At 30.8% G+C, this 26,854-nt stretch overlaps 14 protein-coding genes across 14 annotated transcripts, besides 4 other annotated features; 6 read left to right on the forward strand and 8 right to left on the reverse strand.

Annotated features, from left to right (window-relative positions):
* Positions 1-198: 198 nt before the first annotated feature.
* Positions 199-1,647, reverse strand: TVAGG3_0028460 (protein of unknown function (DUF3447); the record flags this gene model as incomplete). The annotated part of the gene is made up of 1 exon (XM_001582046.1): positions 199-1,500. One exon carries the CDS (start codon positions 1,498-1,500, stop codon positions 199-201), a length of 1,302 nt encoding a protein of 433 aa, XP_001582096.1.
* Positions 1,648-1,700: 53 nt separating this feature from the next.
* On the reverse strand, positions 1,701-2,300 carry TVAGG3_0028470 (RNA polymerase II transcription regulator recruiting protein; the record flags this gene model as incomplete). Its single annotated transcript, XM_001582045.1, has 1 exon — positions 1,807-2,295. The coding sequence occupies one exon, from the start codon at positions 2,293-2,295 to the stop codon at positions 1,807-1,809; it is 489 nt and encodes a 162-aa protein (XP_001582095.1).
* Positions 2,301-2,744: 444 nt separating this feature from the next.
* On the reverse strand, positions 2,745-5,086 carry TVAGG3_0028480 (leucine-rich repeats (6 copies)-containing protein; the record flags this gene model as incomplete). Its single annotated transcript, XM_001582044.1, has 1 exon — positions 2,915-3,634. One exon carries the CDS (start codon positions 3,632-3,634, stop codon positions 2,915-2,917), a length of 720 nt encoding a protein of 239 aa, XP_001582094.1.
* Positions 5,087-5,192: 106 nt separating this feature from the next.
* On the reverse strand, positions 5,193-6,520 carry TVAGG3_0028490 (uncharacterized protein; the record flags this gene model as incomplete). The annotated part of the gene is made up of 1 exon (XM_001582043.2): positions 5,609-6,493. One exon carries the CDS (start codon positions 6,491-6,493, stop codon positions 5,609-5,611), a length of 885 nt encoding a protein of 294 aa, XP_001582093.1.
* Positions 6,521-6,771: 251 nt separating this feature from the next.
* Positions 6,772-6,809: a mobile genetic element.
* Positions 6,772-6,809: a terminal%2Cinverted (terminal inverted repeat of Banshee-A3 transposon ID:TVAGG3_0028500).
* Positions 6,810-7,384: 575 nt separating this feature from the next.
* Positions 7,385-7,421: a mobile genetic element.
* Positions 7,385-7,421: a terminal%2Cinverted (terminal inverted repeat of Banshee-A3 transposon ID:TVAGG3_0028510).
* A 1,248-nt stretch (positions 7,422-8,669) lies between these two features.
* TVAGG3_0028520 (uncharacterized protein) lies at positions 8,670-9,743 on the forward strand (the record flags this gene model as incomplete). Its single annotated transcript, XM_001582042.2, has 1 exon — positions 9,239-9,700. The coding sequence occupies one exon, from the start codon at positions 9,239-9,241 to the stop codon at positions 9,698-9,700; it is 462 nt and encodes a 153-aa protein (XP_001582092.1).
* Positions 9,744-10,193: 450 nt separating this feature from the next.
* On the forward strand, positions 10,194-11,249 carry TVAGG3_0028530 (1-alkylglycerophosphocholine O-acetyltransferase protein; the record flags this gene model as incomplete). Its single annotated transcript, XM_001582041.1, has 1 exon — positions 10,197-11,189. The coding sequence occupies one exon, from the start codon at positions 10,197-10,199 to the stop codon at positions 11,187-11,189; it is 993 nt and encodes a 330-aa protein (XP_001582091.1).
* Positions 11,250-11,508: 259 nt separating this feature from the next.
* On the reverse strand, positions 11,509-15,382 carry TVAGG3_0028540 (uncharacterized protein; the record flags this gene model as incomplete). Its single annotated transcript, XM_001582040.1, has 1 exon — positions 11,719-14,952. One exon carries the CDS (start codon positions 14,950-14,952, stop codon positions 11,719-11,721), a length of 3,234 nt encoding a protein of 1,077 aa, XP_001582090.1.
* A 367-nt stretch (positions 15,383-15,749) lies between these two features.
* TVAGG3_0028550 (armadillo (ARM) repeat-containing protein family) lies at positions 15,750-17,037 on the forward strand (the record flags this gene model as incomplete). The annotated part of the gene is made up of 1 exon (XM_001582039.1): positions 15,750-16,994. The coding sequence occupies one exon, from the start codon at positions 15,750-15,752 to the stop codon at positions 16,992-16,994; it is 1,245 nt and encodes a 414-aa protein (XP_001582089.1).
* Positions 17,038-17,348: 311 nt separating this feature from the next.
* Positions 17,349-18,521, forward strand: TVAGG3_0028560 (meiotic spindle elongation; the record flags this gene model as incomplete). The annotated part of the gene is made up of 1 exon (XM_001582038.2): positions 17,356-18,447. The coding sequence occupies one exon, from the start codon at positions 17,356-17,358 to the stop codon at positions 18,445-18,447; it is 1,092 nt and encodes a 363-aa protein (XP_001582088.1).
* Positions 18,522-19,823: 1,302 nt separating this feature from the next.
* On the reverse strand, positions 19,824-20,108 carry TVAGG3_0028570 (positive regulation of myosin-light-chain-phosphatase protein; the record flags this gene model as incomplete). The annotated part of the gene is made up of 1 exon (XM_001582037.1): positions 19,824-20,108. One exon carries the CDS (start codon positions 20,106-20,108, stop codon positions 19,824-19,826), a length of 285 nt encoding a protein of 94 aa, XP_001582087.1.
* Positions 20,109-20,355: 247 nt separating this feature from the next.
* On the reverse strand, positions 20,356-21,273 carry TVAGG3_0028580 (spectrin binding; the record flags this gene model as incomplete). Its single annotated transcript, XM_001582036.2, has 1 exon — positions 20,356-21,246. One exon carries the CDS (start codon positions 21,244-21,246, stop codon positions 20,356-20,358), a length of 891 nt encoding a protein of 296 aa, XP_001582086.1.
* A 593-nt stretch (positions 21,274-21,866) lies between these two features.
* Positions 21,867-22,085, forward strand: TVAGG3_0028590 (uncharacterized protein; the record flags this gene model as incomplete). The annotated part of the gene is made up of 1 exon (XM_051220359.1): positions 21,867-22,085. The coding sequence occupies one exon, from the start codon at positions 21,867-21,869 to the stop codon at positions 22,083-22,085; it is 219 nt and encodes a 72-aa protein (XP_051105345.1).
* A 255-nt stretch (positions 22,086-22,340) lies between these two features.
* Positions 22,341-23,742, reverse strand: TVAGG3_0028600 (SH3-domain family; the record flags this gene model as incomplete). The annotated part of the gene is made up of 1 exon (XM_001582035.2): positions 22,418-23,734. The coding sequence occupies one exon, from the start codon at positions 23,732-23,734 to the stop codon at positions 22,418-22,420; it is 1,317 nt and encodes a 438-aa protein (XP_001582085.1).
* Positions 23,743-24,087: 345 nt separating this feature from the next.
* TVAGG3_0028610 (cyclin-dependent kinase inhibitor 2C-related family) lies at positions 24,088-26,541 on the forward strand (the record flags this gene model as incomplete). Its single annotated transcript, XM_001582034.1, has 1 exon — positions 24,088-26,541. The coding sequence occupies one exon, from the start codon at positions 24,088-24,090 to the stop codon at positions 26,539-26,541; it is 2,454 nt and encodes an 817-aa protein (XP_001582084.1).
* Between the last annotated feature and the right edge of the window lie 313 nt (positions 26,542-26,854).

Genomic DNA, 26,854 nt, shown 5'->3' on the forward strand with positions numbered 1-26,854 from the left:
TTTCAGATTTGCGAGCGTAACTTTTTTCTCCATGGCATACTTGTTTTAAGAGCAAATGATCAAAATCGTCCTTCAATTATTGAAGGAGCTGATATCTTTTGAAAATTGAATTGAAAGGGTATTCAATTTTCAAATTTCCTCTCAATTTTGGAAACATATCAACTCTATGAATTAACAATTATGTGCCTTCACAGTTTATCAGTCATATAAGGTGCTTATAAAGAAAAAAGTTACGCTCGCAAAATATGTTTTTATATAGATTTCACATAAAATAATTATGTAATTTCTAAAAAGAATATTTTTGTTCTTGAATATTAAAGTGTATTGTAGTTTAAAAAGTTTTAAATATGTTGCTAAAATTTCAGGTTTATAGCTCATGTCTAGCATGACTTCTTCGTATGCGCAAAAAATCTGACACGTAAGGGTATCCTTAAATAAATAAAATGCATATGAAAGAGCGGTTTTTCCATTTTTATCTTTCTCATTGATATTTGCACCATGTGAAATAAGAAATTCGGCTGTTTCTTTACAATTATTTTCTGCTGCAATATGAAGAGCAGTTTTTCCATAAATATTCTTTTCATTGATATTTGTACCATGTGAAAGGAAATACTCACAAAAGGAAGGAATATCAAAAATCGATGAATGAACAAAGCATTCGCTATAATCATTAGTTTGATCAAAATAAACTAAAAATGAATCAAGATTATTATACAATCTGCAATAAAATAAATCGATCTTTATATTGTATTCATTCATCAAGAATGTAACAAAATCAATGTTGTGTGAAATAATTGCATATCTCATACACTCTTTATTTGGTGTTTGATATTTCAAACATTCACTCATGATTTCTGGATTTCCTCCTAAAAATGAGAGTTGTAGACATCTTTGAGTTATTTCTGAGTTAAATTTCGATCTTAAGAACTTGAAACAATCAACTGCCCCATGATAACAACATAATTCAAGCAATGAATATCCACAATAATTAAATGGATATAAATTGCTCTCAAGTGTTTGATTCTTATTAAATCCTTCTTCTTCAGTAAATGAAATGAATCTTTCTAGGTCATTGTACATAATTGCTCTGTAAATCGTATTTTCTGAATGAATATCCAGATTTTCTGAGTTAATTTTTTCAGGATCATGGTATTTGTCTAATTTAATACCATATTCTTTGTAAAACAGGAGATTTGAAATAAGTTCAACATTCTTGACCTCTGTGACATGATAGTCATCAGATATGAGTTTGGCTAGAAATAAGTATGACTTTTTGTAACAATTGTTATAAAGGATAATCTCTAAAATATCTTTAATAATATTTTGAGGACGATATTTCCTTGAATCAATCAATTCTGTTTTGATCGTATTATAAATCTTGTTTAAATTTTGTTCATTATCTGTTTTTAGCTGATATAACGCATTATACAAATCAATGTGGTGTGCAAACATACTTCGCAATTCACTGTATTTGTTTGGATAGATGTTTTGATCAGACATTAAGCGATGAAACTTTAAAAATTTGATTAGTAATATAATTTTGCATATAAAGTCTCTTTATATTATGTTATTCATGTTGAAAACAAACTTATAACAAGATTTTTTGCAAATCACTCCAAATCGCTTGATTTTATGAATAAATGTCAAGTATCACACATAATTAATAATAATTTTTATTTTCAAAATGGTACTTTTAATTTCTCGAGTTTCTAGCCAGAATCAATATAGAGTTCATTTGCAAAAAGAAGAGTAGTTTTATAAACATTAACATTTAAATAACAAACAGAGAAAAGAAAATGTAGAATCTTACAAGGTATAGAAGAATTCAAAATCGTCTACGAAATGGAATTCGAATGACTGAGGCTCAGGAATAGATATGATTTCTGATAAATCTTCTGGTGAAACTGTATCAGAAACTTCTGTAGAACTCGATTGAAGAATTGATGGGTCAACTTTGTGCTTAAGATATGTATGCCATCTATTCTTAATGTTATTATCACTTCTTCCATTCAAAATCTTTGAAAACTCAGTCCATCTAGGACCTTTTGCTGTGTAAAGTCGAATAAGGAGTTCATCTTCTTCTTTTGTCCATGCAGCATTAGTGATACGTGGGTTGAGGTACTCACGATATCTTTCTCTGCATTGCTTGCATGTTCTTGTCTCCATGAGTTTAGAGATAATTGACCATTTCTCACCAAAGTATTGAACATAAGCCATCAACTTCTGATCTTCTTCTGGTGTGAACTTACGTCTAAGCTTTGGACGTTCTGATTGAGCTTGATTATTTGTTTGCATTCTTGAAATGTGAAATGATTCTAATTATTCACAATTAAGTTCATTTCGTGACATGTTAATTGTGACAACCGAAATTTACATCTTATTAAAAACTTCGGTTGGGGAAAAAGATTGAATGCAACATGTCATCAATGCCATTATTGTCAGGGATATAATTTATATGGGACTCGATTCAATTGTTTAATCTTATTTGCATATCCGTACCTGCAATTATTTTAAGAACAATCCACATAAAATTATTATCAAAAATGATATTGATTCGTTTCATATTGATCTTTTCGAGCCAATGAATAAATTTGATATATTGAACTACATTTAACATACTCCCTGAAGTATTATGTCGGAAAATAAGAATGACAATCCTTTATTCAATTTATAAAATATATCTAGATTGTTTTATATTTAATTCGCCTTATGTCTCTGAACATTGTTATACTAGTCCATTACGAATCCAACTAGTATTTAAAATACATATGTTTCTATCTGATTTGATTTATAGCAATTGATATATGATGACTAAGTCTCTGAAATATATTTTGATATGAAAAAGAATCTAGATATAAATTACTAACATTTATTTATTGATACTGCAAATAAAAAAAAAAAATAAAATAAGGATTTATCCAAAATCCTCAACAACAAGCTTTTGAAGTAACAATTTATGCTTGATGAACTTGTGATCAGAGTTCACCTTTAAAACTAACACCAAAGTTATAATTATTCCGATAATTATAGCTGAAACTGCGACAATAATTGCAACCTTTGTAGCTTCGCTCATTTTTCGTTCATATTCTGGACAAATGTCTTTATTTATTGAATAAGATTTTCCTCCAAATTTTTTCGGTTTGTAGATGCTTGAGCATTGTACAGAATTGCATGAATGAGCATTTTTAAGGAAATTTCCTTGAACTGTGTTATTTCCGCAGTAAACAAATTCAGAGATATTAGAACCAACAAAAGCATCTTCTGGGATTTTATCTATGTTTCCGTGGACATAAATCGAAATATTATGACTATAAATAAAGTTACTTGGAAATAAAACAGGAATTCCATTATCCAAAATAGTCAAATTGATCAATCCTGTGAAATTATGTAGTGATGGAAGTTCTGTTATCATTTTGGAGTCAATTACAATTCTTGAAGGCTTAACATCTTTTAATTTTAATATCTCAAAATTATTTGAACGAAAAACTATTTCTTCCAGCCAACCAAGTGAAAGGAACATGCTATCATCTAGTTTTACATCGGAGCTAATGCAAATTGTGATTTTGGAACCATAATCAAATGCACTTTTCCCGATATATCGAAGATTTTCTGGTAAATTTATATCTTCAAGCATACAACTTTGGAATACTTCGTTTCCGATGGTTTCCAATGATTTTGGTAAAATAAATTTTGATAATTTCTTGCAATTCTTGAAAGCCATATCATTTATTACTTTTAGGCTTGTGGGAAAGATTACCTTGGATAATAAAGTGCAATCTTCAAAAGCACTTACTCCAATATGAGTTACAGAGTCTGGAATTTTAATTTCAGTTAAACGAGTACAGAAAAGAAAGCATGAATCACAAATTTCGGTTATATTACTATAAGTAATGCCAATAGAAGATAACCTTGTGCATGATGCAAATACTTCTTTGCCAATTTTAGATAAGTGACTCAGAGCCACGGATTCTAGAGAACTGCATCCTTTAAATGCGTAGTCAGGTATTTCTCCTACTGAATTATAAGTTATCGGCCAGTTTCATGATGTACAGTTAGATGCAAAAGATTCTGGAATTATTTTTAATGATTTAGGTATTTGCAATGCTTTCAATGAATTGCATGATGAAAATAATCCTTTTGATAGAGTTGCATTGCTGTTGTATAAGTCCACAATTTCTAAATTTTGACATTTCGAAAAACAGTACTCTCCAACAGATTTTAATGAACTGACAAAATATGTAAAACTTACATTAGTATTTTCGAATGAACGTGAACCTATTTTCTGGATTTTAGGAAAATCAAATTTTTCATATTTTGAACAATTTGTAAAAGCATTATCTTCGATGACCTCAATATTGTTAGTATTATTGATATTGATGAGATTTATGCAGTTAGCGAATGTACTTTCTTTGAGAACTTTTAATGAATATGGAAGTATGACATCAATGAGATTTGTGCAGTTTTGGAATGATGATTTTCCAATGTATGTGTTAGAATTTTTGAAATTAACTTCCGTGAGTTGAGTACAAGACCGAAAACATTCATCATCTAGTCGTTCTAAGTTCGTTGGCAAAGATAGAGCTGTAAGACTTGAACAATTGGTAAAAGCACCAACTCCTATTACTTTTATAGTGTCTGAAAATGAAATTTGAGTAAGACTTGAGCAACCAAGAAAGCTTTGTGTTCCTATGCTTTCTAAATTTGGAGGAAGGGTGAGTTGCGACAGGCTTTCACAATATGCAAATGCTAGATTTCCTATTACTTGAAGAGTCGATGGGAAAATAATTTTTTTATAATTAACGCATGATTGGTATTCCGAGTCTTTAATTTCAGTAACACCTTCTGCGATTTGAAGTGTATCTCCTTCATTGCATATTTTTGAAAATACGAATGAAACAATAGCGAAAATCAACATTTGAAATTTTTTGACATAAAATTCTGAACGGTTCAATAAAGTTTTGACAAAGATAATACAACCTGAGATGAAGAAATATCATTTTGTTAAAGAATAAACCCGATCATGACGATAAATTTTGATCATTTCAGATTCAGGATCGTTTTCAAGAAATTTTCAGCTGAATTCACGTTTCCATCAGCAAAATGGTTTTATCTTATTGAGCTGGTGTAAAAGTAGTTTTCTGCATATACCAAGTATATCCAATATGTTTAATGCCGAAAATTTAAAAGAAATTCAAAATTCAAATTGACCCTTAAGACTGATTTGTGTATCATATGTATTAGCATGGTATATGTGAAGATAGATGTTGATTTATTTTTGCTTAAAGATGAGAAAATTATTTGAATCATTTCTTTAGATGTATTTTTATACACGAGAGAATCTATCGATATATGTACATCTTGAGCTATGAATTTAGATGCTGACACGTTAAAATTGAAAGAATTAAAAAAATTTTATTTGAATAGTTTAAAATGGAGTTTTTCTATGATGATGAGTATTTTTATTGGTACTTAATACCAATGTTTCAATTAGTTGCCAAAATATAAAAGTTGCGATGAGTTCATTTGCAATAAGCATGTCAAAGTATAAAATAAGTAAATATATCAACGTGTTTATAATTACAAATAAAAGAAACTACAAAAATAAAAATTATTTGATTTCACCTGGTTTTCTGCAAATATCTGTCTGGATACCTGCTCTTCTTCTTGTCATTCCGGCGCATTGCCTGAAGAAAACACCTGAATGTATTTCATCACACTTCAAGCAATCAGTCAACTCGCCATTTTTGTCACATCCAGATCTATCTCCAAACATGCAACGAGTAAAGCAATGAATGATGGTATTTCTCATGTTTTCAACCCAGCAGTCAATGCAATCTGAGCTCAGTTCTGTCTTTTTCATAAACTTTTTGGCATATTTTCCTTTTAATAGTCCAAAAAAGGTAGCTTTTGTAGAAATCTTGGTCAAATTCAAACGTGTTTTCTCATAAGCCTTCTTATCGGCTATGGAAGAGCACATCCCGCATGGTCCTTGATGAAGAAGAAAAGCATTATCTTTTTCAGCTGCTTCGCGTGACACATATGTTATAGCTTCACCTGTATAGTTGTCCTTTGGAGGAACTGCACAATATGTGTATGTTTGATTATCCATAGCCCATGTATCAACAGGTTCAAGATATCTTGAAACTTCTTTTGTGCCATTAAAAAGAGAAGGAGCGGAACATGTGCATTTAGTTCTATCACTAGCATGTGTTTTCCATCCTTTAATTGCATTTGAAATAAAACATTTTGCATCGGTGGGTTTGCAATAATGCATTCTGCATGTCCTGCTGCATTGCCCATAGTCTAAATATATTGCACAAATTGTTATTGCTATTGCAACAATCACAATGAATGCTAGAACGCAATATATAACAATCATCCACCATTTTTTATATAATTTCTTGCCACTTTCGTTCTCGACTGTTTCATCAGGTTCTAGAGTTTCTAAATTTCCTGGTATTTCATTTTCTTCATTGTGAAATTCTGTTGACATTGTTTAAAAGTGACTTTTTAAGTTTATCTGACCTTTTTGAAAAGAATTTGCCCTGAGAAATATCCGTTTCGAAATTTGGTAAATTATACAGCTTGTTAGTTTATTAAAATTTTTCAAAATATTCGTCCCCAAAGGTTTCAGAAATAAATGTAAATTATTCAATTTTGAAAGGTGTAAAATAATTTGACGTTTCAAAAAAGCATAAAATATTCTTTATATTTGACATCTCACAGGATCCTTTTAGATGTTTGATTATTTTATGATTATAAAATGGATATTGTTGTAAACAGAAATTCGTCAAAAGTGACACCTCAGAAAAGCTAAAATATTGAATTTTTGGAACTTTTGATAGAGCACGTTTTTAAATATTAATTAAAGTAAATGTATATTTTGTAAAGATTCTTTTTAATAAAAAAATAAAATTTTGAAGAAGAACACAAAATCTTCTGAAAATAATATCACATAAACTCATATTATTTTCTAATATATAACTATTTTATATAAAAATCAAATTCAAGGATCTTAAAAAGCGAAGGATAAACCTCAAAATTTACGAATATAATGAGTGGGAATATAATGCTTATCTATCATAAAACCATATGAAATATCAATTTTTGCTTTACGCCTATTCCCACTCATTATATTCGTAAATTTTGAGGTTTATCCTTCGCTTTTAAGATCCTTGAATTTGATTTTATATAAAATAGTTATATATTAGAAAATAATAGAGTTTATGTGATATTATTTTTCAGAAGATTTCATTCTATATGCCTATGAAAAGTACTCTCAAAACTAACTTTTTCCTAATTATAATTAAATCTAGAATATTGTATTATGCTTAGTATTATTTCATTTTTCTCATTCAATTTAGAATTTACAAATGTCAAAAAATTGAGAGCTGTCACTTTTGATGAATTTCTGTTTATTACAATATATCAATAAAAATAAGCATTAATTAAAATAAGTTGAGATCAAATTTAACTTGTTACTTATATTAACGAAGTAAAACAATTCAACACATCATGGGGATCATTATTTCTAAGATTTGCGGCTCAAATTCGGGATTATGAAAAAAAGTGAGGGAAAAAAAACTCATTTTTTCGGTCAAAAAAAAAGTGGTATGAGCATATTGTTTCTCCTTTATTTGGCCATTGAAAAGGAATTGATCGATGTTATTAATATGATACAATGATTTGCTAGGGACTGAAGAATATTAATATTGCTAAAATTCAATTATTCGATGTTCAACTCATCATAACTTGCATTAAAGATGATACCTTTATTTTTTTCGAAATATTACAACGGTTGAATTTTATGTCTTACCTATGATAATCAAAGTACTATTTCTGCATTATAAATTTAAAACAATATTGAAACAGCAGATTGACTAGTCAATTATACATACTATTTGATGATAAAATCTCAAATACCTTTGCTTAACTTCCGTTTGATTCAGATCCAGTGTTTATTATTCTGCAGCAATAGTCACTAACAGATAAAAAGATCATGATGTCAAATCTAAGCATGCGAGTTTGCTACACATTTTGTTCAAATTTATTATGGAAATGCAATTCACAAAATTTGGATTATAAATACTATTGAATAAAAGCATGATATTATTGATTATTTTCCATATATTTAATATGTTTTTTAAACATGTGAAGAAAATTCTTAATTTGAACCATAAATATTTTTATTTTACTAATAATGCTTGATGATCTATAGACCAATATATTATAATTGATGTGAAACTATGGGTGATTTAAAATTTTGGTAGATAAGTTTCTTTTATATACTATTAAATAATAAAAATTGAATTTAATGTATAATTAACATATTTCAGAATAATTATTTTAGAATAATAAAAATTAATTCTATCTATGGATTTAGAATACAATAAAAATGCTTTGTTGACCTATAAATTTTAAATCTTCAAGATTTTTAACCTCAATTTTCCAAAAAAAATCGAGAATTGAAAAAATCATTTTTATTTTTAACAAAATTGCTAAAGCATTTTTGAGAATAAAAAAAATTTGGAAAAAATCACAAAGAAGGACTTCATTCCACGCATCCAAGGCAATAGCTTTCCGTCAAAAAAAGTTCAAACATTTTGAATATAGTAATCGATTTTCATCAAACACTTATTATAGTTTGTTTACCGTTAACTGTTTATTATATCATTGAATTCCAATACATAGGATCATACTATAATTAGTATTCGAAACTTATCAAAATTTCGCGCAATTTAACAATACTCCAACTGTCATATACAGCCTTTATTACCACTTGCTTATTTTAAGACAGGGTGATTAATATAATTAACGATCTAATGATTTATTTACCCAATTCTAAATATTTTTTAATTACAAATCCTTATTTCTGTATGTGTTATATGCAGATATATAAGAAAAATGAAAAAAGTTTTTCTTCAAAAATTTCCAGAAAATAGCTATTAATTAATAAACAATTTGCATTTTTAACATCGAGTTTTGCTCTTCTTGAGCGATATTTTTCATTAACTTACATAGTACAATAAATACATCTACATTAGTAAGTAATATATGAATATTTTAAAAGTTCATAATATATCTCGAAAACGAATGGAAACTATTCTATGTGTTCATACACACTGCTTCTATGCTTCACATGCCGATCATAATGAACACAATTTTGGTCGATAGCTAAGTTGTTGATGAAGTATCCTCATTCTTACTTCAAAATAAACGTACAGTATATCAAAGTAGAATGAAAGGACCAACGAGAAAGATTCCAGAAGATATTAAAGCGAGAAATAGCAAAGAACTAAAAGCTTTATCTGAATCACTTGCAAACATTGTAGATAGAACAACAGCAATCGAATCACAGATTCAAGCACTCGAAATGGCAAAACAATATCGTACCCAAAAGATTAAGTCAAAAGATGCTTCGAAAAAGGAATCTCCTCAACATCAATCTTTTGATGATGTAACAATTAGTAGTATAGATATCGACATTTCAAAAACATCACCAGTTCAGAGCTATAGTAAGTCAGTGATTGGATCCCAAATTGCCAGTAAGCCTGTTACAAATAAAAATACCGCAAATCAACCATCATTAAGAATGTTCCTCAATATGATTAATCAAATGAGGCGTGATGTTTCTGATTTAGCAACAAGACAAAATGAAATGAAATTTGAACTCGAAAAAATACGCGTACGCTTATGTTAATGAAGATATTTGTATTCTAAATGTTGTTTATATTAATATTCTTCTTTGCATGCTCAATTTTTCATGTTTTGTAATGGTAGGGTATATTATACAGAAAGAGAATTTGCAAAATTTCAAAATCACTTAATATGAGTGCTCAGATATGAACGTGCTTACCATCACATTAACTACGTATATTAGTGCATAATATTTGTCTAAATTAACATAATAAGATTATTAAATCAGTAACAAATTTCAATTCGCAACAAAATTAGCTAATGAACATGTATAAAACAATTACCAATGCTGTACTTAATTTCCATTTTCTAATAAGAATCATTACATTTGATTGGTATCATACATAAGAAGATTCGCTTACGCGATTCCGCGAAATAAGTATTTTTGCCAGATTTGAAAATTGTAGTCCAATGGTTTTAAAAGCTATGTGATTACAAAACTCGATTTATTTGAATAAAAGTAATTCATGGTCTCCTGCCGATAGAAAGATTTTATTGTTATGGGATTTGTTGACCGCGTTCCACACGGTAAAGAGAGTTTAAAGCATCAAACAAGTCTTACAACAATATCAGATGAAGAATTTCATGCTGCATATGCTGAACCAACATTCACAAAGTGGCAAAGATTTGTACAAATTTTACTTTTCATTTTTGGCTTAGGATGGCTTCGTTTCCTTTTAGTATTTGTTCTAGTTCTCGTCTATATAGTCATTATGACTCCTTGCCACGTTTTCTATAGGATTCCTTGCATGCTTAGAATTCTTGAACCATATGGAACATATACATCTCAAAAATTCATTCGTGCATTAGCATTTTTGTTCGGAGTATGGTACATTTCTGTTGAAGGAAAGCCAGACTTCGATGCCCGTGCCTTTGTTTTCAATCATCTGTCATTGTTAGACGGATTACTCACCTTCATCTACAGACCATTTACAATCATTGCAATAAGTGGAATCAAGACAATCCCATGCCTTGGACAGATTGCTATTGCAAATGGCGCCACCTTCATCGACCGTTCTAAAGCTCAAGGAAATTCGGCTGCAATTCGTTCCGTTATGGAAGACCATTCCAAATACCCAGCGAGCATTGCTTCAGAAGGCAAAATTTCCAATGGCGACATCGTATTTAGATTCCGTACCGGATCATTCTTAACAGATGAGCCAATTCAGCCTGTTACAATCAGATACTCATGGATTTTCGCTTTTGGCGGCGTTACTTATAACTGGGTTGTTGATACATTTCTTGAGTGGCTATGGTTGGTTCTTTGCATTCCGTTTGGACATATTCATATTACATTCCTTAAGACAATACCGTCTTCAGAGTTTGCCGGCAAAACTCCACAAGAAAAGGCTGATATGTGCCAACTTTTGATCGCAAACAACCTTGGAACACTCGCCATTGATAGATCGGCCAAAGAAATTTTCCAGAAACCCAAAAATTTAGATAATGTAACTTCTTCCACCCCTTTGCTCAGTGAAGAGCGTGAAATATAATGTTAATTGATATTAATAAATATTTTCATCTATATCCATTGTATAATTATCTATATTTACTACAAACTTAAATTTAATTTTGATTTGATTTTTTTTTTCAAATTTCTTTAATCATATAGTATGCTTGTTTTTCATATCACATCAATGCCAAAATGCATATATACCTGTCAACACTAATATCTATGTTTTCTGTTTTTAATGATTTTTAATGAAATGTTGATGTATAAATTAAGATGGGAATTATTTACCTTGGTCTTAATGGTTGTATTTCGAATGTACCTATTATATACTATGTGTCTATATACGTTTATCACTATATATTTTATTCCTTATGATTCTCATCACATAACAAGATATAAGAATATGATGAGAAAAATGACAACATGTTCTTTGCTTCCGTGGAACAATCCACCACTTCAGAAACATTACTTAATATATCAGACATAATACAATCAAATAAAATAAAAACAGTTATTACAAAATATATAAAATCAAACACTTTATTATTATTAAAAAAAAATCTACAGAATTAAAATGCCCATTCAACTTGAGCTTTCATATTGACAAGTTGTTCTGATATCTTAGTTCTTAGCTTAGTCTTATTCGAACTATTTTCCAAGATATCGAAAAATCTTGAAACATAATCAGCAGAACTTGCCATTAAACACATCGAAATGTTCTGGAGAACGAAGTCTTCAGGCATGTTGTGTATCTCATTCTCGAATGCAATGTTCATGAGTCTTTCGTCACTCTCTTCAGGACGTTCAAAAATAAGGGTGAATTCCAAATTTTCCGAGTCCTTTGAATTGTCAGGTTTTTGAGAAATTGCGAACATTGAAATATCATTTGGAAGAAGGAATTTTCCAATGTCAAACCTCTTGTTCATTATGTAATTCATCATCTCACTGATACAAGAAGCTGCTGGAGGAGCAATTTCGCTCAAAGCAGGTATTATTTGTTCATCCAAAATTTGTTTTTCTTTTTCAGAAAAACTTCTTGGAATTCGTTTTCTCAAAGTAACAATTGACAAAAACGCAATGAGGAAAATCCAGTGACTTTGAGGGACATCTTTATTACCACTGTAATGCATTCTAAGAAGAGGAATCATTGGCATCACAATCGGTTCAAAAGAGTCTTCTTTTTCGATCAAAATTCGCTTCAAAACTGTACATGCGAAAATACAAGTTTGATCTAAAATTCTTACTGGTTCTAAAGCAGCTATTGAGTTGTATATAAGTGTATACATCTCATCATCACGTTTGTTCACTTCGCACGGCGCTGAATAAATGAAATCAGTCACTTCATTCTCATTTTCTTTTTCATTGTCACTTTTTTCTGAAAATTCGGGTAATTTGAGAAATTGTTGAAGTTCGTGAATTTCTTTATTCTCTTCGACAGGCAAAATGAGTTCATTAAACTCCGGAACAGGAGAAATAACTGGCTTCAGGGGAAATCTCGGTGGTGCCATATCCGGAATTGTTAAAGGGTCAATGTCAAAACCGACACTTTCTACACAAATTGAACTGTATTTAATCGGACATTGTCTTTGGAATTTTTGTAAAGGAACAGCACCTAAATCATTTGACAACAGGAAGTATTTATAGTCATTTATAATTGTGGGATCGTTTTCAACAATTATTGCTTGTCCGACAATGTTAAATGACTCTTTATCTTCAGGTAAATGGAAAACAGGTCTGTTGAGGTTATCAACATTCAAAGCACAAATTGCAGCGTAAGCAGCAACTCTTACATGTCTTTCTTCATGAATTAAATATTTAGCAATTGAAAGAGAAATTGCTTCTTTCTGTTGATCAGATTTCCTTGAGTTTATTATATATCCCAAGGCCATTTCCATGACAGGAAGAGGAATAACGGTATATCCATGTCTCATCTTTTGTTGGTTATTTTGTAAATTGTCATAAGCAACAGCCGAAAAAAGAAGAAACATCATTTTCATGGACATCTCGAAATTTTGTACCAAAAAATAAGATAATATCAGAAACCATGGTTGAGGAGGATGTGGTTCTGCAGATCCAATAATAAACTCAACGTATGGTTCAGTGTGTAAAGCAGCACGAGCGGAAACAGCTTCAGAATGAACAAAATTGTCAAATGCCTGTTCCATTTTTCCTGATTCTTTCCAACTTATAATGTTAATAGGAATAAACTTAACATTCTTCTTCTGATCGAGAGCTTCCATAAGATAAGGTAACAGTTCTTTGTCCCATACAATTGGTCCGATGTATTTAGGTGAACAAATAACTAATTCAAGGGAAATTAATCGTGCATATCCTTCTAACTGTTTGTAGTTCGTGTTCAAGAAGTCATCAATCATTCCTTTTATATCCTTAGCAATGTCGCTCCTACCAATACTTAATACGCCTTCAACCATCTCGTTGAATTGAACTGACTTCACTTTTTGAAAAAGTGACGCGTAATAGAGTACTTTATACAAGATTGCGAAAAGTTCAATACTTCCATCGGCTCCTATTTGTAAAAGTGTCAAAACCGTTTCATCGTAAACTGGAAGTCCAGAATTTTCGAAAACTGTAGGGACATACCATGGTTCTAAGTTCGGCAAGATGTCTTTCTTGGCTTCATTGTCTATCTTGGTGAAGATCTTTGTAATTAAACATAAATACTTCGCGTAATCAGGTCCATCTGTGATTTCGATTATTAATTTCTTGAAAAACAGAAGGAAGATGAAGATAACGCGACTAAATATGGACTCGTTGTTGGAATTGCTTAAAAGAGGTTCTACTTTTTGATAAATGGCTTCTAAAACAATTCTCAATCTTGAAAACCTTATTTTCTTGTTTTCCATGCTACGAGCGATTCTCTTACACATGTCATCAAACGCAGGATCGTTTGTAAGTGTAATTCTAACGATATCTGACCCTGTTATTCCATCAATATTCACTGTGTAAATTCCGAGGCTGGGATTGTTCCTCTCGATATCTGCAAGGGCTCGCTGATGTTCTGCTTCGAAGCCGTCAACTTTCAGGTTGGAAAATTTCAAAAGTAATTTATTGACTTCTTGATTGTTTTCGGAGCATTTTGAGAAGTAATCTACAAGTGCTTTGATGAATACTGGTACTCGCATGGGATGAAACTTCAATAAATTTGGGAAGAAATTTAAAATCGCTTCTGTGCAATTTGGTAATGGAAGAAATGTTAAAAGAATATCGAGATTTGTTGAGTCTTTGTCGGAAGGCTTATCTTGAAGTAAATTGATCCTTGTTATGATCTCTGAAGTAATTTTATGAACTACTCCTTGTTCTGAAGGAATTTGTGGTGAATTTATACGCTGAATTTCATTCTTGATTTCGAGTTTAAGCCGATCTTGTGGGAATAAGAAAAATATAATGAGAATATCGATATATGGTTTGCAAGGTTCGAAATTACAAAATTCTTTGGGACCTGTAATATCCCTATAGAGTAAATGAAGCATACAGGCAGGGAATCTGATGGATCTGATTTGATATGCATAGCCCATAGCAGCAAATAAAGTTGTTGCAAGACCTTCTGGGAAATTCGAATTTTCTAGGATCCTGGCATGAATTTCTGGTAAATCAAAAGCGTCTGGTCTTATTTTGGCTATGTAAAATAGCTCAATAAATCTTGTAGATTGAAAAGAAGAAAATTGTTTATCTTTCATATAGTTAATAGAATTTAAAACATATTTTCCGGCTTCTCCTGGACGAGTTGAGTTCATAGCAAGATATAGTCTCTCCATCTGAGTCTTCTGCCGATTAACATTCATCATGAGATTTTAATTAATTAGGGGGAGTGATATTTTATTAAGGGTTCCAATCGACAATATAAAAGTTCTCAATCCATGTCAACTTTATGGCATCCTACAGGGACAAAGACTTTCTATTTTTCAATACTTTGGCAGACAATATGGTAGAAAAGTAGTAGATAAAGCTATTATCTGCTAATGAATGAGCTAAAAAATAAACAGAACCTATTGAAATGATAGTATCTTTGAATTCATATTTTTTTTTCGATTTATATTGCAAATACATAATCCATGCAATTCTGTTGTTTTATTTCGTTAACAAGATACTCTTGCTGGTTCAATGGGCTATGGACTCTCCAGTAGAAGTCTTCTTTCTGGTATTGGCTTGGAGGACCGGCCGAAAAAAAATCCTTTCTTGTCAATAAACGTCTTTTGGATTTTATAAGTTTTTGAGATGCAATCTCGACTTTCAGAGTTTGAGATTAATTTTATTATTATTTTTTTGGAATTAAAATGTTTTCTTTATTTAATCATTTTTATGGTGGCCACTCCTGGTTGAAAAGACTAAAATACCGGGATGGAGCTTGCTGATGATTCGAATTATTCTGATTAGATGCAAGTTGCTGATATTTTTATTTATAAATAGTATTTTACTTCTCTTATCATTTTGAAATATATCCAAAAACCATTGAAAAAAGTAGATATTTTGAATGAATTTTTAAAGTTGGTTCAAACTTTAATCCAATTAAATATCTTAAAATCTTAACTATTCTGTTTTAATACAACAACAAAAAATATTCATATTTGCTGATTTCTAAATGAGTTCTCCTGACGCAATTCATCAAATATATCAAAATGGATACCAGAAACAACTACTCCAAGACAAAGAAAACCTGATCATTGAAGAAGCTCGCAAATTAAAGGCAACTCACCTTTCTTTCTTATTGACTCTGACTAAAATTACGTTTCCACCTGATGAAGTACTCAGAATTTTAATGGAAGTAGTTAAAACAGTTTCACCTGACCTCGTTTTATACAAAAAATGCGCTACAATTTTTCAAGAACTTGCACCTCAATTAGATATCGAGCAAATCGTCGAAAAATTCCCGAATGAAGATCAAGTGACACGAGGCCTCATAATTGGGATTATTCCCATTCCTGTTGATCCACAATACATCAGATTTGTTTTTCAAGCAGCCACTTCTCAGTTTGTTATCAACAGAATTGCATTTCTTAAATATATCGAAAGATGCATTGATACACAAATACCACCCGATTATACTAGATTATTTTGTGGAGTTTTAGAATCGCTAAGTAATGATCAAAGTCCTTACGTCAGAGCTGCTTGGGTGAAGCCAGCTTTGTATTTTCTTAAAGACAATCCTCATATTAAGGGTTTTATTAAGAGAATGACCGATCCAAGTGAAGCTGTTGAAGTTAGAATTTCGATGGCCCTTAATTTCAAGGCTGTTTATGAACTTTCTTCTGTATCTGCATTAAGATTACTAATATCAACTGAACCTCGTGTTATTGTTGCGTTTTTACCACATATTGAACAATATAATTTTACATATGAACAATTAAGACCTATTTACGAATGTGTGGATACAACGGTTCGTGTCTTCATCGTTAGATACCTCGGATTCAAGAAGAAAGAATTAATTGACGAATATATCTTATCTGAGTCAAATGAAGTCATAAATGAAACTACGAAATGGCTTGGAAAGCATCCTGAATATGCAAGCTATATCATTAAATTGATAGATATAACTAAATCAAAGGAAAAAACTGATCTGCTCATTTGGAGAACAAATTACGAACTTTTAAGTATCCCTAAAGAGACAATATTAGCTGTAGGACCACCAATGTACGAATTAGCCGAACAATGCGTTTTCCGTCACCCACAAATCTTAATGAAGAAAGCTTGCGAAGTAATCATGATCTTTTCGGAGGATTCAGTCGATTACATTAAACGTAAGTTCGAAATCGTCCGAAAACTCAAGTCAATGAACACAAATTATGCAAACATCGGAGTTTCCATTTTAGATCCAGAAAATAACTGATTTATATTAGAATTTTGTTTATTAAATATATATTACTATTTATTTATCAATGTTTTTGTTATTTTTAAAATATTTTATGGGAATTTTCAAAAGAAATGAGATAACGAAGCAATAAGATGCCAAAGTAATTGGAATTTCAGTGATTTGATTACCATCGAGCAATCTAACTTTAGTTTTTCCTTGAAATAAAATTAAAAATCTTCCAAAACATATGGAGTTCCTATTAACATCATACGAATTTTTCATAATTGAAGCTAGTTCAATAGAAATTCTTGATGTGAAATAATCTGTTTTTTTTGTCAATCATGATTTGTGAAATGTCAATTTTCGTAAACTCTATCGTTCCCATAAATTGTTTTCGATGTCTATCAAAGAGCAGCTCGCCTCCGAAGACGTGAACACTCGTATTGAAGCATTAACTCGCTTTTCTGAAGCATCAGAGAGTGAGCTTGCCGAGCTTTTTAAGATTGTTTCCGAAGATTTCAATCATCAAGTTCGTGAAGAAGCTGTAGAAAAAATTCTTCTTCATCCAGAATCATTCAGACTGTTTCTTGCAGATCCTGATCCACAAGTTCGCATTTCAATCATCAATAAATCCGTTGAAATCAGAAACGCCTTAGCAGAAGCCGGAAAGCTAGAAAAACCAGAGACTGTTATTGCCCAAATTAAGACTCTCCAAAGTGATTCAGTTTCCGAGGTTCGTAGTGCTTTGGCTCGCGTTTTATACAAACATTGCGGAACAGAAGCAACAGACGAAAGCCGCGCCTTTGTTCTTGCAAATATAGTCCCAATACTTGATAACCTCCTTAACGATAGACACGACGACGTTCGCATTGCCGCATCTCTTAATATCAAAGAAATAACAATCATTTTCGGTTTCGATTTTGTTTTCGAGCAGCTCTACAACTCCCTCCATCACATGCTCACCGATACTCAATGGCGTGTTCGAAATAACGCTGTTGAATTATTATTTGGTCTTGCTTTAGTTTGCTCACAGGACTTCTTCGACGCTAACTTATTCCAGTTTCTTATTCAGTTCCTCCAAGATCCATGCAATAAAGTTCGCCAATTCGCTTTAAGTTCATTACCAACACTTGCAGCGAAGTTTGGCGAAGAATGGCTCAAGAAGAAATTAGTTGTCGCACTCAAGGACCTCGCAGAATCACAGAACTACCTCCATCGCGAAACATATTTACTTACTATCTCAGCTTTAGTTTCCTTCTTCCCAGTTCAGTATCAGAGTAACTACGTCTTCCAGCCAATGATTAGAATGCTGAAGGATAGCGTCTATAACGTTGTACTTCTTGCAATCGAGTTGTTATCCAAACATAAGGACTCTATTCATCCATTTAGAAGACAATACGAACTCAAGCCAATACTTGAGAGCCTTGTTGATAATTCACCTGTTACAATTAAGGATCAGGCTAGCGCATTACTCGCTGATTGCCAATAATCCTTTTTTTCTTTCTTTTTTTTTGAATTTAAACATTTGAGTAATTAAAGACCCGGTATAATCCAATTTTTTTCCCCTTCCCCTTCTAAAATAAAAATTTTATAAAATTAATTATTCTTTTATAGATATATTCAGTACCAATAGATACTCTTGATAAGATTTCTCATTTAATTTATTATTTAATTGTATTTTCCTCTATTTTTATCTAAAACTTTGATATATAACAACTTCGAGATTAATTTGTGCATTCACCCTTACTCATTCTTTGCTTCTTTATTAGCTTCATCAGAAATAGCTATTTTACAACTTCAAGATGACTACTTCATGATGCATAATATTGTGGTGTCCTTTCTTTTCATTCTTTTTTTTTATTAACTTATACAAAGACAAAATTTTAAGTAAATGGGAGTCTAACTATTTTTCCCCTTTCTCACATTAGATAGATAAATGTATCTTCTTTGAATTTATATATCAGAAGGATACATAAATCATTTCAATGAGATCTATCCTTCTATTTTGATTTATTCCAGAACAAACACAAAGAATACATAAAATTAATCGTTTTCACTTGTAGCAATGATTTTCATCTACTATGAAACCGACACAAGATTCATGAAGAAAACAAAAAACATGATATGCTCTATTAGGTAATATTTAATATGAGGATATAAACAAAATTAATGACTTACGAATAAAGTCAAATCTGTAGGTATATTCTCTTATTGAACATTTGATCTTTTTGTTTCTATTATTGAAATTTAAAGGATACAATGCGTCGCAGTGATACGAATCATAATGATTGAGTGTGTTATAAAAAGATCCATTCATGCAATTTTCAATATTTACTTGATCAATAATGGAAAAATATTTTCGAACTACAACTTTCAAAGAAGCATTCTGAATGAATTATTTTTGCATTGTTTAGTGTAACATTAATAATGGATTCAGTGCATTCACGGAACATGCAGTTGTATAGGAATACATCATAACTAGAAAGTGAAAAAACCGGATTATTCTCATTTTTAATAAAATTATTGCATTCCCCAGAATAGTATAAATTCCAGACATCTTTTGGAGCATTATCTTTATGTATGATCCCTATTATCTTCTGAACATTATTTTTGGCAATACTAACTTTTGATTGCCTTAAGGGGCAATCAAAAAATGCCTGTGAAAATCGAAACTAAAAAATTAAACTAAAAAAATTTTTTAAGTAACCACTTTTTGACATTCTTTCAATTTTTCATATTTAAGGTTCTCTATTTTATCACTAGAGTTCGTTTTTAAGCTCATTCATTGCTCTAAAGAAATCCGTCAAATGGCTTTCTAAATTGTATCTTTCTTCATCATAATTCATTCCTTGTGTGCGCTTGAATTCATTTTTGGTTTTTTTCACTCTCATCTGCTAGATCAATAGGGGTTTTCTTATCTTTATTTAAAGCATGTATATCAGCACCATTAGAAACTAATATTTCAAAGAGTTCGTTCTTACCTCCTTGTGCAGCAATATGAAGAGGCGTCATCCCAGTATGACTTTTTGCATTTACATCTGCCCCATTTGAAAGTAGAAGTTCAATTAAATCTTTATTATCATTTTTCGATTCAGGATTAATATATAATATGGCATAATGAAGTGCTGCCATTCCGGCAAAATCTTGCATGTTGACTTTTGCGCCATGTAAAATCAGAAGTTCAGCAATTTCTTTATGGTCATTAATTATTGCCGATATAAGAGGAGTTTGAAGAAATTTGTTCTTATTATAATTTACATTTGCACCTTTTGAAATTAGAATATCAGCAATATTAGTATAACCTTTTTCGCATGCAGTAATAAGTACTGAAAAATCATTCTTATCTTTACTGTTGACGTTGGCTCCATGTGAAACAAGTAACTCTACTATAGCGGCATTATTTTTTAATGGCTTTTTTAAGATAAGTTTCAACAATACTAATTTTATTTAAAATCAAAACCGATGCAATTTTTGTTTGATTTGCAATTATTGCATTATCTAAAGCTGTAATACCATTTGGACCCCAATAATTAATATCTGCACCATTTGCAATCAAATATTCACAAAGAGCTGGAATATGGAATTTTGGAGATAGTACAAAGCATTCATTCACATTATTAGTTGCATTTAAATATATAATAAATGCGTGAAGGTTTTCAAAATCAGCAGCCCTATAAATCCAATCATAAAATTCATATTCATTAAACAAGTGTAAAAAATTGTTAATATTATGAGATGAAATAGCAGCAATCATTGTAGTTTCATCAGGTTTTTGCACCTTCAAACACTCTTGTATGATATATTGATTGCTTCCCTTAAAAGAATAATCAAGACAGCCTTTGCTAATTTCCACATCAAATTCTTTTCTTAATAACTTGAAACAGTTAATAGCTCCTCTCAAACAACATTTTTCAAGTAGCTCACTGAGATCAAGTTTTCCACTTTTCAAGTGATACAATAGTTTATCTGCATTATCATATAATATTGCATATTCGGGTGTATTTATTTTAATCTCAAGTTTTTTTGTCATCACTGGGATTAAATAATCTTCAACAATATGATATTCTTCATATATTCTATTAATTAACTCAAGGTACGCATGAGGATAATGAAAACTTGTTTGACCAATTACTGTTAACATATAAATCATCTCTATTGCTGTATAATATCCAGTATCAATCAAGTTATTTTTGATTTCTTCGTATAATCCGGCTGTTGAGTCTATTTCATTTGTGTCCAATTTATATATTGCATCCCATGTATCAATGTATCCTTTGTACTCATTCATAAGTGTATCATAATGAGACCCTGCTTGGCTCAAGATAAATAGATTAAAAATTAAGTTGATTGCCATGATTTTGTGAATTAACACTGAATGTCAAAAATATTAAAAATCCAAATCATTTTGAGAGGAAAGGGTATTTTTTTGGATTGGATAGAATGTACATACAATTTAAATACATTCCATCAGTGACATTTAATTGTATAATGTATGCATATTCTAATTTGTGACACAGATTGTATATTTAAATTGTTATAATGAATCAAGGGTAATTTCAGCTACAGACTCCCAAATACAAGTGCAATTTACTTCATTTTTCCTATTATATCTAATAGGAAAAATTTCAAAAATATCTCAAACAAATATCATTCATAAACATTTCATTTCTTTCTCTTGTAAAAAAATATTTCATTTCTTTCTCTTGTAAAAATCATTTCTTGAGTTGAAATTTGAAACTTTGTCTCTCAACTGTTTCAAAATCTCAGAAAGGTTCTGCATTGTCAATACTCCTGAAGCTAATAAAAATGTTGGTAAATTTTTGATACCTTTCCATTCCACAAAAAGCGAAGTAATTCCATTCTGTGTTGTTTCCTTTACGATTTCATTTCCATCAACAACATCAAGAGATGCTTGTAACCCTACCTGAGCCAAGTTTGCAGCTGCAACACCAGAATTCAATGGTTCATGAGCAAAACTCTCATCGCAATTCCTCCCACAGCTCCAAATTGGCCATTTTTCATGTCAAATATCGTGTAAAGTGCTGTTGCAACATTTCTGATATATTTGAGAACGGCAAACCGCTCACAACCGCCGCACAACCAGGCCTTGCGAGTTCTCTCAAATAAAACTCAGCGAGAGATGATGCCAAGTGTGTTGAAAGTACAGAAAGCACTTTGCAGTCAGGAACACGCAAATTTCTATGATAAAAAGCTAATATTTTTGATCGAGAAAAAGTTATTATAAAACATTGCTTAGTTCCTAACATGGTTATTATACTCTTTTGCCATTAAAATAAAGATATGTTGATATTATCTGAGCGTGTCAGAAAATGGTAAGTGTTTTTCATATTATTTTAAAGAATGAGAATGAAAAACATAATATTGTGAGTTAAAACAGTTATAGGCACGATGTTTATTAAATAAAATTATCAAATATAAAAATATATAAATTCAGATTTTCAGTTAACTAAGTTTCCTGCAATTTGTAATTCTTGGAAATCGACTGTAGATACAACAGCGATATCGTCAATTTTATTTTTGACATATACTTTAGATCCTTGCATTAAATTCACTTTTCCGCATTGAATATTCTCTGTAATAAGGCAAGTATGGCAAATATAATCAGGCGCGATATCAACGAACTGCTTTGGAACGTATCCGACAAATGAAGGGTTTGGCTGAACCAAATATCTTCCTTTATCATCTTCGGATATTATAGTAACGATATTATTTTTCAAAACACGGATTTCGTCATATTGTCTCGGTAAATAATCATCATTGATTTTTCCGACGTATTTTCCGGAATCTGTAGCGAAAGTATCCTTATCGAGTATCATAGATATATCGAATGTAAGGCTTGGAATGTTGCAAGAGCACGTAACTTGTGTTAATGGCATTCCTTTTGACGGAGAAAGGGCAGTTTCAAGCTCATTGTCCAGTACATTCGGTTGGACAAATAGTTTCAAGAACTCTTGCGTGCACTCCTTTTTCGTCCTGATGTTCTCAATGTGGTTGGCAAACTCGGTATAACAGATTGTAATGTCGTTATGAAGCTTTTCGTCAACCATTTCGAACTTGGTAAGAAATCCCTCGATATATGCATTAAAGTCCGTATGTGCTTTTTGATTCTTGAAATGTAATTCTTTATGATCGCGAAGGAAAACATTTAAATCGTCAACAGCCTTTACCTTTTGGTCCTTAAGTTTCTCGTCTTCCGGGGCTTGTTGGATCTTCTGATAAATATTTTCGATGTTTTTTATTTGCTTTAAATATTTGTCATGAGATTTCTTGAATTCATCATCAGATGCTTTAAGAGCTTTTATCTCCTTTTCAACTTCTTGCATTAAAGCTTTAGAATCAGCAGAATATTTGTCGAAAATATTAAAAAGTGGGCGTCGGAAGTCAGATTCGAATAGTTCGAGTTCGATGTCCAAACCAGGAGGAATACTGAATACAGAGAGCATTACCTTACTAAGAATTTCGTTAAAATGCTCTTCAAATGATGCAAAATCATCGGTAGGACCTGGAATGGGTACAAAGTTTAAATTCGCTGACAGGAAGCTTGAGGCAGCAGCTTTAAGTCCAGAATTGCGCTTTGTTGGGATAGTACGATCGATTTTCGACAATTTTTCAAGAAAACTTTTGTTTGAATCGAGGAAAGCATCAATTTGCTTGATAACAGCCTTCAAAAATGCTTGCTTACCAGCAAAAGCATCATTGATAGCTTGCACAGACTGTTCATATGTTAATACTTTTAGAGAATTTTCTTCCGTCATAAATAAAACTGTCACTTTTTGAAAATTGAAAAGTGACAAATTTTAAATGAAAATTTCAAAATCAATCCGGAATATAGTTTCATCTACATGCACAAAATTTATGCGTGTTGAGCCTTAAACAAGCAAAATTTTATAATTTAATTGATAAAAATAAAAGTTTCATGATGAATGAATTATTGAATTCGACGTTACTATTGATATCGTGTTATTTCACATCTATAAACTTAATCATAATTAATAAATTATTTATTCAAACTTTGCAGACATTGTTTACCATGGAACTTTTTCTCACGGTGGATTAAAAAGATATTTGATAGGGTAAAATACCGATTTCAGGCTTTTAAATTTTTTTCATGTCTGATCAAGATACTCAACAACATAAATACAGTGAATTGCGAAGTATTTACAAATACTATATCGATTCATATAATGCATTATATCAGCTGAAAACGGAAAATGAAGAAGAATTAAAGTCGATTTACAAAATGATCAAAACAGAATTAATTGATTCAAAGGAATATTGCCCAGAATATATTATAAAAGATATTTTGAACATTATCCCGTATAATAATCGCTATACAAATTCATATTTATCTCTTGCCAAATTTATCTTTGATGATTATTGTGTTAAAGAGGTCAACAATGTTAATATCATTCCAAACTACCTGTTTTATAAAGAATATGGAATTAAATTAAACAAGTCTACTGATATCCAAGATATTAAAACAAAAAATCTAGATATTCATAAAGAAAGTACAATCTACAGAGCTATTATGAATAATGACCTCAATACATTCATCGCATTCACGGAAAGGGAAGGATTTGATAAAGATCAAACACTTAGAAGTAATTTATATCCATATCTTGGCATTAATGGTTTTACATTTCTTGAATTATGTTGTTACTACGGAGCAATCGATTGTTTCAAATTATTAATAACAAAATTTGACTCAAAAATAACTGAATTATGTCTACAATTTTCATTTTTAGGAGGAAATCCAGAGATCATGAGCGAATGTTTGAAATATCAAGTACCAGATAACAGATGCATGGAATATGCAATTATTTCACACAACATTGATTTTGTTACATTCTTGATGAATGAGCATAATATAATGATTGATTTAGAATATTGCGTAAAATATAATAATCTTGAATCATTATTAGTTTATTTCGATCAAACTAATGATATTAACAGATGTTTTATTTATTCAGTGATGTTTAATATTCCATCTCTTTGTAAATATTTCCTTTCACTTGGTGCAAATATCAATGAAAAAGGTATATTTGGAAAAACCGTTCTTCATATTACAGCAGAGGCTAATTATAAAAAAGTTGCCGAACTTCTTATATCACATGGTGCAAATATCAATGAAAAAAATAATATTGGAAGTACTGCTCTTCATCATACAATATATTATAATAATAAAGAAATAACAGATTTTCTTATCTCACATGGTGCAAATATCAATGAAAAGGATAACGAAGGAACAACCGCTCTTCATATTGCAGTATACCATAATAAGGAAGTATTAGCCCAACTTCTTATATCATATGGAGCAAATATCAATGAAAAAGATGATAATGGCAAAACATCTCTTCATATCGCAACAGAAAATAATCGTAAAGAAATAGCAGATCTTCTTATCTCACATGGTGCAAATCTCAATGAAAAAGATAAAGATGGAAGAACTGCTCTTCATTATGCAATATATTTTAATAACAAAGAAATAACAGATCTTTTTATCTCACATGGTGCAAATATCAATGAAAAAGATAATTATGGAAAAACATCTCTTCATATTGCAGCACTTAAAGATAGCAAAGGGACAGCCAAACTTCTTATCTCACATGATGCAAACATCAATGAAAAAGATAGATATGGAAGAACCGCTCTTCATAATGCAGCAGAAAACAATCGTAAAGAAACAGCCGAACTTCTTATTTCACATGGTGCAAATATCAATGGAAAAGATGAATATGGGAGAACTGCTCTTCATAATACAACATTGGGAAATAGCAAAGAAACAGCCAAACTTCTCATCTCACTTGGTGCGAATATTAATGAAAAAGATAAATATGGGCGAAATCCTCTTTATAGTGCAGCAAGGAATAATAATATCGAAATAGCCGAGCTTCTTATATCACATGGTGCAAAAATCAATGATAAAGATAATGACAAAAGAACTGCTCTTCATATTGCAACAGAAAATAATTGTAAAGAAACAGTAAATTTTCTTATTTCACACGGTGCAAATATCAATGAAAAAGATAGATTTGGAAGAACCGCTCTCCATATTGCAACACAGATTAATCGTAAAGAAACCGTAAATCTTCTTATTTTACATGATGCAAATATTGATGAAAAAGATAAAAATGGCAAAACCGCTCTTCATATTGCAACAGAAAATAATTTTCAAAAAATAGAAGATATTCTTATTTCGCATGGCGCCAAAGTCATTGAAAAAGATAAATATGGAAGAACCGCTCTTCATAATGCAGCATTTCATGATAATATCATAACAGCCAAAGCTCTGATTTCACATGGTGCAAATATCAATGAAAAAGATAAAAATGGGCAAACCGCTCTCCATTATGCAACACATTTTCGTAGTAAAATAATAGCCGAATTTCTTATTTCACATGGTGTAAATATCAATGAAAAAGATAAAGATGGGCAAACTGCTCTTCATTATGCAAAATATTATGATGACACAGAAATAACAGATCTTCTTATCTCGCATGGTGCAAATATAGATGAAAAAACATTAATATGGAGATACCACTCTTCATATTGCAGCATATAATAATAGTTAAAAAATAACCAAAGTACTTCTTTCATTCAAAATCAAAAATGAAGAAGGAAAAATACTTATTCATTATGCAATATATTATAATAATAATAAAATAACCGAACTTCATATTTCATATGGTGCAAGTTAAATGTATTGCAATGATACCTATTATACTTGTTATGTACCTATTAGGAAATTTTGCTGAAAATTCATTGAAATTATTTTAACTTCGCTATAAAAAATGAAATAATATGAAATTATGAATAGATTGATATCATGCATAAGGATCTGTTAAATAAATTTGAGTATGAGAGGAGCGCATTGC

This window comes from Trichomonas vaginalis, chromosome IV, assembly GCF_026262505.1.
Source record: "Trichomonas vaginalis G3 chromosome IV, whole genome shotgun sequence".
Lineage (NCBI taxonomy): Eukaryota > Parabasalia > Trichomonadida > Trichomonadidae > Trichomonas > Trichomonas vaginalis.